General features: G+C 43.7%; 1 protein-coding gene across 1 annotated transcript; it reads left to right on the top strand.

Moving 5' to 3' along the window:
- Positions 1-8,502: 8,502 nt before the first annotated feature.
- LOC144767782 (olfactory receptor 5V1-like) lies at positions 8,503-9,429 on the top strand. Its single transcript, XM_078651161.1, has one exon. The coding sequence runs from the start codon at positions 8,503-8,505 to the stop codon at positions 9,427-9,429; it is 927 nt and encodes a 308-aa protein (XP_078507287.1).
- Positions 9,430-15,745: the final 6,316 nt, after the last annotated feature.

Below are 15,745 nucleotides of genomic sequence, written 5' to 3' on the forward strand. Positions count from 1 at the left end.
GAAACCTTGTTGTATGCCACAATTTTTCACTTTTCTTTGGTTCTATATTCACTTGAGACTCTGACCACTATCGTATTTATAATTTATATATTTGTACGCCCCAAAAATATTTTTTAAATATGTATAAAGGTTTTCTTCTCTATGGCTATCCTCTGGCTAACAATTGCGATTGAGCATATGGTATCATTTATCTTTTTTATATGATCCACAGACATCCTAAATACCCTGGTTCTTTGTGATTAGTGTTGCCCTTGTTCCTTAAACACAGCAGGCCAACTAGTAGCATTTAATTTTCAGGTCCTGGGCACACGCAATAGCACTTCACTAACGACCTATAAATAAAATAGACATGCCAATTGTGGATAAGCCAAAGAGACCTTGTTTTGAAGAGTAGGCACATGCGCCTTAGCACTGGTCAGCGGTGGAAAAGTGCGCAGAGTCCTGAGGCCAGCAAAACTTAGATCAGCAAGAATGGGGGAGAAAGGCAAAATGTTTGGGGGATGACCACCCTAAGATTGACAAGCCTAACATGCCCCAACACCAACATTTGAGGCATCTGTTTGAAGAATGAAGTTTAAGATAAATTCTGGTGATTGCAAGACCGGTTTAGATAAAATCATTGATTGATTGAAATATTTACTAGATGTCGACTTCTGTACCAAATTAGTTAATGAAGTCAATAGTGGGAGTATATTGGTATTTCCCTAAATGGTAGGTGAATCCTATTGGGTAGTTATCAAAGTATTAAACCTTGTTTACAGTATGGAAATCAATACAAAAAAGGATGCTCCCATCTGGTTTGGAGAAAAGTTTACTTTGAAGGTTGAAGGTTCTATAACGTTCATCTTTAATATCTGTTTGACTTTTATGTAGATTGCTACATGATGTGCTTCTGGAATATCATATGGTCAGTGTTTAACAGTTTTTCTGGGTAAAATCAGAATATAATGTTCCCCCAAATGAGCTCTACTTGATAATTCTGAGAAAATGTGAGCAGAATTAAGCAAACACGTTTTAGCCTAAGCCTTTGCTGTTCTGATCAATTTCCCACTATGTTCACCTTGTCAAGTTCACTTGTATCAATAGACAAAGAAGAGGTTACATGTACATACCGGTTGTACAGGTCTCTATTATTTTTTTAGCAGACGAATATGGCATAGCTGGTACTTGATATAGCTTATTTGTAGTTTGTAAGCAACCTTACCTATTTTTTTTTTAAATATTTGGTAAGGCCCGCCAACTTGATGTTAATTTTTTGGAAGGACTGGTTTAAAAAAAACATAGCCAGTCACCGGGTATCACCTTCCTCCGGAGCACAAGAGGAGCCATCCCTCGACATGGCCCTGCTATCATCAATAGGTAGCTCAGTTTCCCCAAAAGTTGAGACCTGGCATGAAAATCAATTTACCAAAATGCCGGGGGGTCAGCAGTGACATCACACATCCTTTGACCTTCAATTTCACTCACAAACAAACACATGCTAACACATGAAGGTAAATTCACACTTACACACAAACACACTCTCTCTCTCACGTAAACACATTCACCTGCAAGCAGACATACAACATACATTTAAAAGCATCTCATTTTTACTCACCTCATGTTAGGCTTGTCAGCATTAAGGTGATCTTCCCCCAAAACACTTTGCCTGCTTTCATCCTCTTTTTGCTTCTTCTGCTTTTTTGGTCCTAGGACTCGGAGCACTTTAAAGTACATGTGTTTCTCCTATAAACATGGCTACAATAATGTATCCACAATTTGGATATTTAATGTATCTATAAGTCCGTAGTAGAGTGTACTGCCTGTGCCCAGGGTCTATGAATGAGATGCTACTAGTGGGCCTGCATCACTTATTGTTCCACCCACACAAACAGCCCTTTCAACGTATTTCAGGCCTGCCACTGCAGAGCATGTGTGTGCAGTTTTACAACCATGTTGACCCAGTATTTAAAACCCCTTGCCAAGCCTTATGCATCCCTTTTATTACATATATGTCTCCCCAAAGGAGGGACATAGGTAGCCCATAGGGTAGAGTGCTGTGTAAATAAAAAGTATTACATGTACTTCTGAATTGTTAATTTGTCCTGTGTCTTCTAGACAAGTTTTAAATAGTTACAGCTGCAATCTATCATATTAAGAGGTAACCAACCTATACATTAGCAATAGATATCATGCAAGTGAATCATTGGCCTCCGAAAATGAAACTGGCTTGCTAGGCATCTATTTTTTGCCTGCAATTCAATTCAATTCAAAACTTTATTCGGAAACATGTAAATCATGTCCATAAAAGTACATACATACAATACATGTTAAAAGAAAAATACACTTGACGATCGCAATCCGCTAAAATACAGTATGATACATATAACGAATCAAGTAACACACTTAAAAAGGTTTCCAATAGATAAAATGTTTAAAAAAAATTTTATATTTGTTTTTAAAAAATCATGCTTTTCCTATAGCTAATGGCCCTAAGTAAATAACTAGCCGTATAAAAACAGATGTCAGGATGATGCAAGTTAAAAAGTAATTTCATTGCCACTTTAACGGTTCTTGCTCCAAATTTAATAAATAAAGGTTTTAAAAAGAATTTACGACATTCACTATACAGGTTACATATAAGTAGAAAGTGCTCTGTGCTTTGTTCTGAAATGTTGTCGCACCGACATGGACCTGTAGGGCGCATCTTAATCTCAGGGAATGCAACCAATAGGTGGACCGTACCCATCCTCATCCTGGTGAGAACAAACCGGTGTTGCCCTTTAGTTACCTGGAGGAGGTAAGGGTATAGGCCCACAAATTCGTTCAAATGGTTATAACGTATACAGGTGGAAAGTTTAAGATCATCCGTGGCTCGTCTTTCTGCACAATGATTTAAGAAAATTGATTTCAGACTCTCTTTAGAGAGATCCGAAGCAGAACAGTGATCTAATGTAACGTTAAACCCAAACACACTAGAGAAGGATTCAATTGTGTATTTAATCCATGGGATTTTGAGAAAATAGTCTAGACGTAAACAATCCTCAATGATGGCCCTATTAAATGAGGTTTCGTCTTTCATCCAGATTGAACGCCACAACATCAGAGGTCTCAATAATAATAGATCATTTAGATGATGTAGTCCTAATTCTTTATGGACCAAGCTATTAGCAATGGAGGTCGGGAGACACAGTAATTTTTTCAGAAATGTATTCTCTTCTACCTGTAGAGATTCTACCCTGGATACCCCCCATACCCCTGCTCCGTAGAGGGCAGCCGATAGACACCTAGCTTCAAAGATCTTAAGCATTACTTTAGGCCTTCTACTACCTAATTTACTTGCAAAAGCAAATATTCCATTGGCACTCCTGATCATTTTGTCGCGCACCACCTTATGCTCGACATCCCAGCGACCATTTTTGGAAAAGTTAACCCCCAGGTAGCAAAAATTGTCCACACACTGCACCACTTGGCCATCAATGAGATACCTATAGGGCTTTTTAGTTTTAACTTTACTAGCTCCACACTCCATTACATATGTCTTGCTTTTGTTAATGACCAGCTTTCTTTTTTCAATAAAGGCCATAAATTTATCCATCAAAAGCTGTAGACCCCTGGGAGTCCTAGAGAGCAACACAGCGTCGTCCGCGTAGAGTAACACGGGGATGGTACTTGTGTTTACTCTAGGGGCGTCCGCTAGTGTCTTCTTTAGGATCGAGTCTATTTCGTTGATAAACAGAGTGAAAAGCAAGGGTGCCAAAACACACCCTTGTCTGATACCTCTCCTGACCCTGAATTTGTCTGTGCATTCGCCCGAAGGCCCGTACCGGACACTCGAGCTAAGCCTCTCGTATAAACGGGCCAGAAAATATATAATTTCCCTAGGTGCTCCCATTTCTAGCAAGGTAGTCCATAGTATGGCGTGATCCACCAGGTCAAAAGCGCTGCTCAAATCAGCGAAACAGAGGTAGAGTGAACCATTTTTTGCTCGGGTGTATTTCCCTATCAGGAGTTCCAGGTTTAAGCATTGTTCAATGCAACCTCTTCCTTTCCTGAACCCGTATTGGCAGTCTGTCATTATCTGATTAGACTCTGCCCACTCTTCTAATCGGACGAGGAGTACACGGCTCATAATCTTGACGGACGAATCCAACAATGAAATTGGCCGGTAGTTTTTAGCGTTTCCTCGGTCCCCTTTCTTGTGAATCGGAACTATAATAGATTCAGACCAGGTGCACGGAATAGTATAGCGAACAGCAGCGTTAAAAACTTTAACTAGTACTGGCCCCCAAGTCTCAGGTGCGAATTTGTACACATCAACTGGGACACCGTCGGGTCCCTGGGCCTTACCACCCTTACTAGCCCTGATACTACTTAGGACCTCCTGTAGGGTGATATCTAGGTTAAGTACTGGCCAGGAGCAACTTATCGGCAATGTTACCGTATTAGGATTAAAAATGCCAGAAAAATGCTGTACCCATGATTCCTTACCCACGTTTGAGGTTAACACGGGAAGTTTATCATCTTTTAAAAAGGGGCTGTTTACTACTGCCCAAAAAAGAGTACAATTATTTGATACAGCCGCTAGATCAAGTCGCTCCCAAGCTTCCTCACGTAGTTCAATTTTCCTTTGCTTAAGAGCTAAATTATAGTCAGATCTAAGCTTAGCTACAACTGTTTTGTCTCTAGGTTTGATGGATAATGCCTTTTTTAGTGTCTTCAGTGCCACAGTACATGCATTATTAAACCATCCCCTTGCTTTATTATTAAAATTTCCAGCAGACCTAGTAAACTTACCACTAATAAAAACATTGATTTTTGTAAAATAAAAAATACAGGCCTCCATATTTGGTTTCTCATCAATAATTGAAGTAATGTCATTTAAGCAGCATGAGATAATGCAATTAGAAGTTACTTCAGCTTTATCCCCTGCCCACCTTATTCTGAATCCATTCGGCCTATATACCTCAATGTTTAAGATAGGGCTACTATCTGGAATTATACAAACTTCCCAAAACCTAGTTTCAATAACAAGACAGTTATGATCACTGACCATGTGGTCTACAACCTTGACATCAGAACTAAAATGAGCTAATTCGGAAGACATGCAAATAAAATCAATTACGGTGTTCGCCCCTCTCCCCACAAAGGTTGGCAAACTATCACCCTTCTCGTCCTGCTCAATCTCTAGGATCTCCAAATCGTAGGCGAGTAGGAAGGAGTTCAGAGTTTCTCCATATGTATTGTGTTGGAAATGTATAGCTGGCTCTCCAACACGGTTCAAGATGCCACACAACTTTTGGTTAGAGAGAGGGCAAACAGAAATGTTAAAATCTCCAACATATATGAACTCAAAAACTGTATTAGAAGCTTTCATCAATTGTTTGATTGCGACGTCTAATTCTAAAATAACCGTGTGTCTGCTGGCATCAAAAACATTATTATACATATTAATCAACAGAATGTTTTTGTCTGCCTCATCAGCTAACCACAGCAGTTGGGAATTATTGCCCACAGTAATATGCTCCTTCACCCTAATTCGCGTTTTCACAGAAATCAGAATTAGCAAACCACCTTTGGCCCTCCCTGAGGTAGTTGCTACTGCTGGTAACTCATATGCTACAAAACCATCAAGGCCCTTAAAATTTAAACACCAGGTCTCTTGTAAACATAAGATATCAAATGTTCTAATTAGTTCTAACCACCCTAGTACTTCTAATTTAGAAACTAGTCCAGCTATATTCCAACTAGCAATAAGGCAAGTTGTTGATGCCCCCTCTAAGGTATTGCAAGATGAACCCACAGACTTAGGCAGTATACTACCAGTAGTATTTGGGGACTGATGTAAATCTACTCCTGCAACCACTTCGGCAAACTCGTGTCTGACCTCTTGTCAATCGCAGTTATTAAGACCAGACAGGGCATCATATCTATTGTGCAATAGCATGCTTGGTACTAGGGGGGATGCCCAGCGGTTATGCATATTCAAGTTGTTATCCCATCCTAATGCTGGCGTTTTTGGTAGGGTTACATTTTGCTGTTCCCCATGAAAGAATTTTAACGTTAGGGGAACCACCGTACCTTTTCTACGCTGGGGTGGGAGAATATGTGTTAGGACATTAGGAAGTGCATCGGGGTGTGCAAATGTTACCACCACACAGTCCCCTTTAAATCTTTTGGGGCGATTCCCTATCCAGGGAACACGTTTAACTGCTTTGATATCATGCGCCAGTTGCTGTAACCCACCAGGCGCTAACCTCATATTACCTGAGAGCCAGTGAAGGGCCTTACTACTCAGAGAGCTGGATGACTCCGTAATACCGTCATCCAACAGGGGTACGTTAGCTAACACCAATACAACGGGTGAGGCTTCCTCAATAAACTGCAGTGGGTCTGTACCGTGAACTTGTACTTGTGGTAAATTTACTATCAACGGACGCCCTTCTGCTGTTGTTATATTGTGATTAACTTTCGGGGCCGGCATATGGACTGGATTGGTCAGCACACCAGATGTCCCTTCTCCGACTTGATTAACCCCTTCGGTAATATTTCTTGTTAATAGTAAAGTGTTACGACTACCTATTTCCTCCGTCAACTTTGTTTGCACGCCTCCAAGTCTTTTTACTTCCGCCTGCAGTTTATCTATTTTAGAGATCAGAGGTTTTACAATTTCAATGAGTTTACCCTCTACAACCTCAAGCAGTTTAGTAAACATTTCGTCATCTCCTCTGTTTCTTATAGTCCATTCCCCTACTGCTTTTTGGGGAGCTCTCGAGGAACCTGGGGATAATGTTCTTTTCCTTTTCACTCTTGGCCTTTGACCGCCCTGTTTCCGCTGATTCTTCACACAGGCGCGCACAGGCCGGGGTGTGTGCTCAATCAGTGGTAGATCATCCTCCACAGGACCAGTTACAGTTTCTGGATCTGAATCAATAACATTATCAGAGTCTACATCCAGAATAACAGGGGATGCTAGCGTGATCAATGGCTGGCTGTCAGTCTCAATCATAGGTGATACATTTGGTGAGACCCTAGTTTCCACCAACACAAAGGGGCTATCCTCAGCTGACAGAGGTAAAGTAGGGCTTAACCTGCGCAAATCTGGTGACTGGCTTAGGCCAAGTGATTCCCTCCTTTGTTCATTTATTTTCTTTACTGTTTGCACAACATAATTATCCATGGTATTTGCGGGCAGAGCAGCAGGTTTCTTTTTAGTCGTCATCTATATATCACACGGTTGACAAACAACACAGCAACAGAGTCTTACTTGTAGGCACGTCTCTGATGAACCAGGGGGTCGAGCCCTGCCCCTGCCTCCTCCTGCCGATGAGGGCCGTAGAGGGCCCGCCCTTTGCCCGGGCTTAGCCCCGGGCGTCCCGCTCTCGTCCCGCGCTGCGGGTAACTGAGGCGCTTTATTGCGCCTCCTCCTGGCGCCCTCGCGTCGTTGGTAGGCGCGCCGCCGCGTAGGCTGCCGGGAATTGAAGTCCCGGAGCGGCGGCGCGTGTGGTCGTGAAAGAAGATGACTCTCGGCGGTGGCGGCTTTCAACCAGGTGCCTGTTTGCCCCAAAATGACTCCTGGCGGTGGCGGCGTAGCAGCGACTAGCAGGTAAGTGCTTCTCTGTGTCCCCCGCTCCGCCGGTAACTGAGGCGCTTTATTGCGCCTCCTCCTGGCGCCCTCGCGTCGTTGGTAGGCGCGCCGCCGCGTAGGCTGCCGGGAATTGAAGTCCCGGAGCGGCGGCGCGTGTGGTCGTGAAAGAAGATGACTCTCGGCGGTGGCGGCTTTCAACCAGGTGCCTGTTTGCCCCAAAATGACTCCTGGCGGTGGCGGCGTAGCAGCGACTAGCAGGTAAGTGCTTCTCTGTGTCCCCCGCTCCGCCGGTAACTGAGGCGCTTTAATGCGCCTCCTCCTGGCGCCCTCGCGTCGTTGGTAGGCGCGCCGCCGCGTAGGCTGCCGGGAATTGAAGTCCCGGAGCGGCGGCGCGTGTGGTCGTGAAAGAAGATGACTCTCGGCGGTGGCGGCTTTCAACCAGGTGCCTGTTTGCCCCAAAATGACTCCTGGCGGTGGCGGCGTAGCAGCGACTAGCAGGTAAGTGCTTCTCTGTGTCCCCCGCTCCGCCGGTAACTGAGGCGCTTTATTGCGCCTCCTCCTGGCGCCCTCGCGTCGTTGGTAGGCGCGCCGCCGCGTAGGCTGCCGGGAATTGAAGTCCCGGAGCAGCGGCGCGTGTGGTCGTGAAAGAAGATGACTCTCGGCGGTGGCGGCTTTCAACCAGGTGCCTGTTTGCCCCAAAATGACTCCTGGCGGTGGCGGCGTAGCAGCGACTAGCAGGTAAGTGCTTCTCTGTGTCCCCCTGCCTGCAATTCAATAAGTTTCTTCTGATAGTAAACACATGAACTTAGACTGCCAGACATCCTCATCTGTTTTCTCAACCAAAACGGTGCTTGATGAGTACTGACTTTCCTTTTTGTTCTTTAATTGCAGGTATCTCTGATAGCCCAACAAAGGAAATCTGCATTCCAAGACGCATGGAAGGTGAAAATCAAACTGTAGTGACTGAGTTCATCATTGTGGGTTTTAATGATTTTCCACAAATTATAGTTCCACTTTTTTTGGCTTTTTTGTTGATTTACTTCTTGGTACTTGTTGGCAACCTTCTTATCATGGTGATTATCTATTACAATGCACAACTGCACACACCAATGTATTTTTTCCTTACAAACCTAGCCTTTCTTGACATCTGTTACACAACAATCATTTTCCCAAACATGCTTGCTCACTTCTTTCTGGAAGGAACACACATTTCTCTAAAAAGATGTTTGCTGCAGGTGTTTTTTTTCTCGTCCATGATGTCTGCAGAATTTTTGCTTCTCACGGTCATGTCTTATGATCGCTATGTGGCCATTTGCAATCCTTTGCGTTATGTGAAAACCATGAATGATGTAGTTTGCATGAAGCTGGCTGCCGGATGCTGGATATTTAGTTTCATAGACCCAATACCACACATTGTACTAATATATAGGTTCTCATTCTGTAGGTCTCACACAATCAACCATTTCTTCTGTGACTTAACAGCTGTAATAAATCTTTCATGTAGCAGCACTCGCACTGTTCAGACAGCAACCTATATCCTTGGTTTTATATTCGGAGTAACACCTTTTGCTTTAACTATTGCATCTTACATCCTCATCATCTCAACAATCCTGAAAATCCGGTCTAAAGGAGGGAGACGCAAGGCCTTTTCCACCTGTGGCTCCCACCTCACTGTGGTTATATTATTCTATGGAGTTATCTTGTCTACGTACATGAGACCACCATCAACTGTTTCAGTAAAAAACAACAAAGTATTGTCTTTGTTATATGTTGCTGTAACTCCGCTATGTAATCCAATTGTATACAGCCTGAAAAACAGGGATTTTAAAACCACCCTGAGGAAGATAAAGAATATAAAATAGCATTTAAGAAACAAAAATAAAACATAGGGGCATATTACGAACAACTAGCGATATTAATCGCTAAATGGGCTTAGCGAGTTTTATTTTTTATCGCCAAGCATTGCCGGATATTATCGCAGAGATGACGTGCTATTAGCAATGTTTATCTCAAAAGCGATAAAATATCTGGCGATTGCGGCGAAATGCGTGAATATCGCTGAAAATACAGCGATATTTACACATTAACGCCAATAGGGTCTTAGCCATAATATCCACCTCCCATTGGATATAATGGCTAAGAACTGGTCTGAGCAGGCGTTAGCGTGAATATTTCCATCGCTACGCCTGCATTGATAATAGGCGATAGCGATGTTAGCGACTGTTTTTAGTCGCTAACAGGTTGGGTACGCCGACTTTGCATGTTATTAGCGATAAATATCACTGACATGCAAAGCGGGCCCCAAACCGCTCGCTATCGCGTCAAAGCTGTGGCTAACATCAGTTATTGACAGCTTGCTAATAGGGCAATATAATTATCACTGTTTAGCGGCTGAAAACGGCCGCTAAAGCGGCGATAATCTAATATCGCCAGGCTTGGTAATATGCCCCATAGTGTATAATCTTTCAAAGCATGTATTGCTGGAATACGTTTAATTAATTACTGAGGTTTTACCCCAGGTCTTGGTACCTTGCATCCTTGAGAATTCTGGTGCCATTTGCACCCCAAAGTGATCTTAGGATTTTAGAAATCAGAGAGGTTCTTAAATTTGGCTTTTCAAATGCAGCTTACGACAGCGATAGACGTAGGAAATATAGGCTGTGATTCAACAAGTGGAGCAGCCGATTCTGACTGGCTGAACTGTTAGAGCCCTCTCCGCATTCTGGGCATCCCGGTTAGATTCTCGTAGCCCTGGGTTTCGGATATAGCCAGGTCTCTGCCATCATAGGTATAACCAACAGGTATCTTGCACCACTCTCTGTGTGCAAAACATATATGGAGGATAAGCGTGTGCAAGGCATTAACACATCTGGAGGATATGTATCTGGAAGGCATAAACACATCTGTAGGATAAGAGTCTGGAAGGCAACTGACCTGCTTGACTAGACGGGAATGAGAGGATTCTAACCCACACAGGACCACAAAAAGAGTACACACACAACAATAAGTCATATTAGTGTGGGTTTACATTAACCTACTGTAGAAAATATGTAATAGAATCGTCCTGATTTTAAAGCAAACATTGGCAAACACAATTAAAACTATAAACATTATTGTTTCTTAGGGAAACTTGTAGCTTGTATTTGTTCTCATACCTGCCAACATTGTTAAACCTGGGATGCACATGCCTCCCAAGAATCTAGGTGGTTCTCCCACATGTCGCAGAGCAGACAGGGTTTTATATTGAGTGTGCCTGGGTAGGGAGGTTTGAGTTGACGGGTGTGTGTGCATAATAACCTATTGTTGTGTGAGAGTAACATGTTAGTGTTATCAAAGGCCTAGTGCTTCGTTGTCCAAGACGGTTGAATGGCAGCCTTTCATCATGGAGAGTTTTTGCTGGGATTCATTAGTAAATTGGACATTATTCATTGTTATTATTATGTGCGCAACATGCAAATATATTTCGCTGTAAGAAAGCATTTTGTTAGTCATTTCACACTGTTATGACAATATGAACACAACAAAGCTCACTTGGCCCTGTTGGCTATTGCCTAAGAAGTAGTTAGTATGGATCTTACAATTGATATATTATAAGTGATCATGTGTCATACATGAATTTCACAAATGAAATGAAATGAAATGAAATGAAATGAAAAATTGCATTTGTATAGCGCATAACTGCCCTAGGGCCTCGCAGCGCTTATACAAATAGGTGACATAATGGGAAAAGACATCTCTCCAATGGGGTTGTGGGGGGTGGAACCCACAACAGAGAGCTACCCGAGTCGTGCTTCAGGAATGGAGTGTGGTTATTGCAAACTGTGTCCAGAAGCATACAATGTTTGTCATTGGTGGACAATTAGAACGAAAGCCAGGTTTCACAGATCTATCATTTTGAACCATGTAGTCTATTTCCTGAGCAATGTTCAGTTAGGGTCTTATTGCAAGTATGGCTGTCCTGGGACAGCCGTACTTGCGGTGACGGTCTGATCACCACCACCCTGGTGGATCCGCCTGCTTTGTTAGGAGTGTATGAGTAGACTCGGGGTAACCCAATAAACCCTTGTAGGCTTGGGCAAGGTAAATGTTTAAGGTAAAGAGAGAGCTACAAGGGATTTTATTTGTTCACTAAGTACACTTAATTTTGTTTATGTCAGTCATGCGGTCATCAATTAATTAGACCTTTTTGTATCCATAGGATGACTAGTACATTCAAAATGTAGTTCAAAAAGTACATTCAATGAATCATAAGGCAAAGAGAATGGAAAAGAGCACACAGCAAATCAGTTATATCATGAACAAATTATATTTGAAAGAATCAAAAGATCTGAATCATGGGGATAAACTTGAATTAATCATACAATTAAAAGTCATGAATAGCTGTACATATACATTGACACATCAATTCACAACATGTCATCAACTCCAATCATGGTTAAAGAAGACCCAATTCAGAAATGTAAAAAGGTTTCTTTCAATGCACAAATGCTGTGGAGATGATGTAGTTGTTGATGTTTCGGTCTTCCTTGTTCACATCTATGAGACCATCAGTGACTAGCAGAGTGGTGGCAGCTCTCTGTGTGGTCTGTTGAAGAGCTCGTGCAGATTGCGAGGGGACCCTCCTCTGCATGCTACCAAAAGCCCAGTGTAAAGCCCTGTGTAAAACGCTTAACTGCTGAAATCTGCGTGACTTTTAAAACGTATTTTACCTGATGCAATTGAAAGACGAATTGTACATCTTGTGTTAATTAATCTTTTTAAATTTTAAACTCACCACTATTGTTGTACCCTTTGCACCCTTAGCCCCGTTCCACCGCGGCTCTGTGCCGTTAGTGTGGAGGGCAGGGTGAGCTCCATTGTGCCTCAGCGCTGGCTCAGCAATTACAACGGAGGTAGTGTTACAGCTGGGGGCGGGGCACAGGACATAAAATGGCCACCCGGAAGCGCAGCGGTAGAGCGCAGCGGGAGCGCCGTCTCCGCACCGAAGCCGCGCCAAAGGGGTGCCAGTCTGCGCCAGTCCGCGCCGGAACCGTGCGGCGTGCCAGTCCCTCTGCCCACCACTTTCCCCACCAAACATCAAAGGTAATTACCTACTCCAGGTTACAGCTCCTGAATATAGGAAACAGAATTCATGATAGGAAGTGTACCCATTTTGACTTTGGGTCACTGTATAATTATTCACACAACAACTGTTCTAATTGCGCTTTCACAATCACATCACCCTTCTCCCAACACTCCCCTGGAGCACTCCCTGGAGATGATAGCGCTAAATTTATAAGCTGCATTCTGATAAACACTCGCTCTCTCATAAAACACAGGAATGACGTAGCGGAATTAATTACTAGCCAAAATATCGACGTCATGTTTATTACCGAGACCTGGGCAGATCCTGCATCCGGCCCGGATTTCAACATCGCTACGCCAGCAGGTTATCAAGTCACAAGACTAGATAGATCTTCAGGGAAAAGAGGGGGTGGGCTAGCTATTATACATCGAGCCAAGCTAGCCATAAAAACCGAACCGCTTGATTACAACTGCGCGGAAGCCCTTGCCTTTACGCTGTCTCTCTCCCCTATACAAACTTTTAAAGGTACTCTTCTCTACCGACCACCTACTTCACGTACGCTCTTTTTAAAATCACTTAACCCTTTCTTAGAACCAGTAGCCGCTAATCAGGACTACACCATATTGGGAGATTTTAACTTCCATTTGGAGAATGAGAATGATAAGGACTCGCACACGCTGATCACTGACTTTCTGGCCGCTGGCTTAGAACAGAAGGTCAAGACAGCCACCCATCAAGCAGGGCATACTCTAGATGCTTTATTCACCAATAATGCCTACATCACTATTTCAACAGTGCTCCCTCTTACCTGGACAGATCACCTAGCTGTCAAATTTACAATTTCAGTCAAAGATCACAAGAACCTCCTTACTAGCGCTCGTCCTTCGATCTTATGTCGCGACTGGAAAAATATTGATATCACTGCTCTACACAACATTTTGGAATCTACGTTACCTGAAGATTTACCCGATTCTCACGAGGCTTCCCAGAATTATCAATGCTGGTTGCTTAATGCACTAGATCACCTAGCTCCCTATAAAAAATTGCAGCCAAATCGCACCAAACCTTCTGCGGCCTGGTTCTCGGAGTCATTACGGCTCGAGAGACAATGCTGCAGAAACTTGGAGCGGCGTTGGCGCAGGAATTATGATAATCTCGACAGAGAGACTTATAAGAACGCCCTGCTTAGTTATAGAAAGTTGATTACAGCTGAAAAACGCGCCTTTTACAGCACACAAATAGAATGTGCTCTTAACTCAAATAAACAACTGTATCTGGTGGTAAAAGACCTAGCCAATCCTCCTGCCCCTCCCTCCTTCGAACCTTCCCAAACATTCTGTAACAAGGTGGCGGACTTTTTTCAGGCCAAGGTTAGGGATATCTTCGTCAAATTTACCACATCAACGACCACTGATACAGCTACCCTCGAGACTTTCCCTCGAGCATCAAAACCAACGTTTGAGGCTTTTACACCACCTCTGTCCATGACGGAGCTTATAAATTCCATAAAATCTGGATCTCCACTGGACCCTTGCCCTCCACGCATTATCAGATCGGTATCCGACCTAATAACCCCTGTACTTAGTAACATCTGCCAGGCCATCTTTCAGACAGGTGTGTTCCCTGTTATCTGGAAAAAGGCAATTGTAACACCTCTTCTGAAAAAACCCGCACTAAACCCCTCAGAGCCCAAAAACTACCGTCCAATTGCCTCTCTCCCTTATCCCTCAAAAATAATCGAAAAGGTCATGAACGAACAGCTGTCGACCTTTATTGACCAGAACGATCTGCTCGACAACACGCAGTTCGGATTTAGGAAGGGCCATGGGACGGAGACTGCTCTGATAAAAGCGGCAGAGGAGGTCAGGATCATCATGGACAGGGGCGGTGCTGCTATCTTAATACTCCTGGACTTATCTGCGGCTTTCGACACGGTCGATCATTCCATTCTGATCGACCGCGTCGCCGCCCTCGGCATCCAGGGCAGGGCCAGATCAACGCTGGCATCCTTTCTGGCCAACAGAATTCAGTCCGTGAAGATGGAAAGTTTCAGCTCTCCTGACTTCTCCCTTGCTTGTGGCGTCCCCCAGGGCTCCTCGCTAAGTCCGACACTTTTCAACATCTATGTGTCGGACTTGGCGAGGGTAATCAAGTCATTCGGCATAGCGTTAACATCATTTGCCGATGACACACAGCTGGCCCTGGAGATACACAAAAATGGAGAAGCTGTGGCAGCCAATTTTCAGGCAGGCATGAAGGCTATCAGTACATGGATGAACCGGAATTGTCTAAAGCTAAATTCCGATAAGACGGAGGTCATGGTTTTTGGTGAACTAACTCCGTCTTGGTCTCCGGTCTGGTGGCCTTCGGAACTGGGAACGCCTCCACTACCAGTAGCCAAGGTGAAAAACTTGGGCGTGCTTTTTGACAATAAGCTCACATTCCTTAGCCACGCCAACGCTGTGGTTTCGGCTTCTTTCTTTACTTTAAGAATGGTGAAGAAATTGCTCCCTTTTCTCCCTCCTACTGCAGGTAAAACTCTCATGTCCTCCCTGGTATTATCCAAGGTGGACTATTGCAACGGCCTATTGCTTAATGCACAGGAACAAGTGGTGAGCAAGCTACAGCTTGTTCAAAATGCTGCAGCAAGGATCCTTATGGGGATACCGAAGTACGCCTCTATCTCTCCCACAATTCGCGAGCTACATTGGCTACCCATAAGAAGTCGGATAAAGTTCAAGGCCATGTGCATTATCCACAAGGCCATGAACAACAACGGCCCCGACTTCTTCAAAAGCGCTTTTAAAATGTACAAACCCTGTCGAACACTGCGATCTTCGACGTCCCAACAGCTCCAAATTCCATGTACGAAAAAGGTAACATGGGGAGACAGACGTTTTGTAGTGGCCGCGTCAAAATTATGGAACCAGATCCCGTCCCAGATTAAGGAACATACTTCGCTGTTTTCCTTTCGGAAACATCTTAAGACATGGCTTTTTAACCAGTAACATCTCTTCGCAACCCTCGCAATCTGCACACACTAGCGCCGAGACACCGTAAGGTATTTGTGCGCTCTAGAAATTTTAAAAATAAATAAATGAATAAATAAATCA

The sequence above is a fragment of the Lissotriton helveticus genome, chromosome 7 (genome assembly GCF_964261635.1).
Source record: "Lissotriton helveticus chromosome 7, aLisHel1.1, whole genome shotgun sequence".
Lineage (NCBI taxonomy): Eukaryota > Metazoa > Chordata > Amphibia > Caudata > Salamandridae > Lissotriton > Lissotriton helveticus.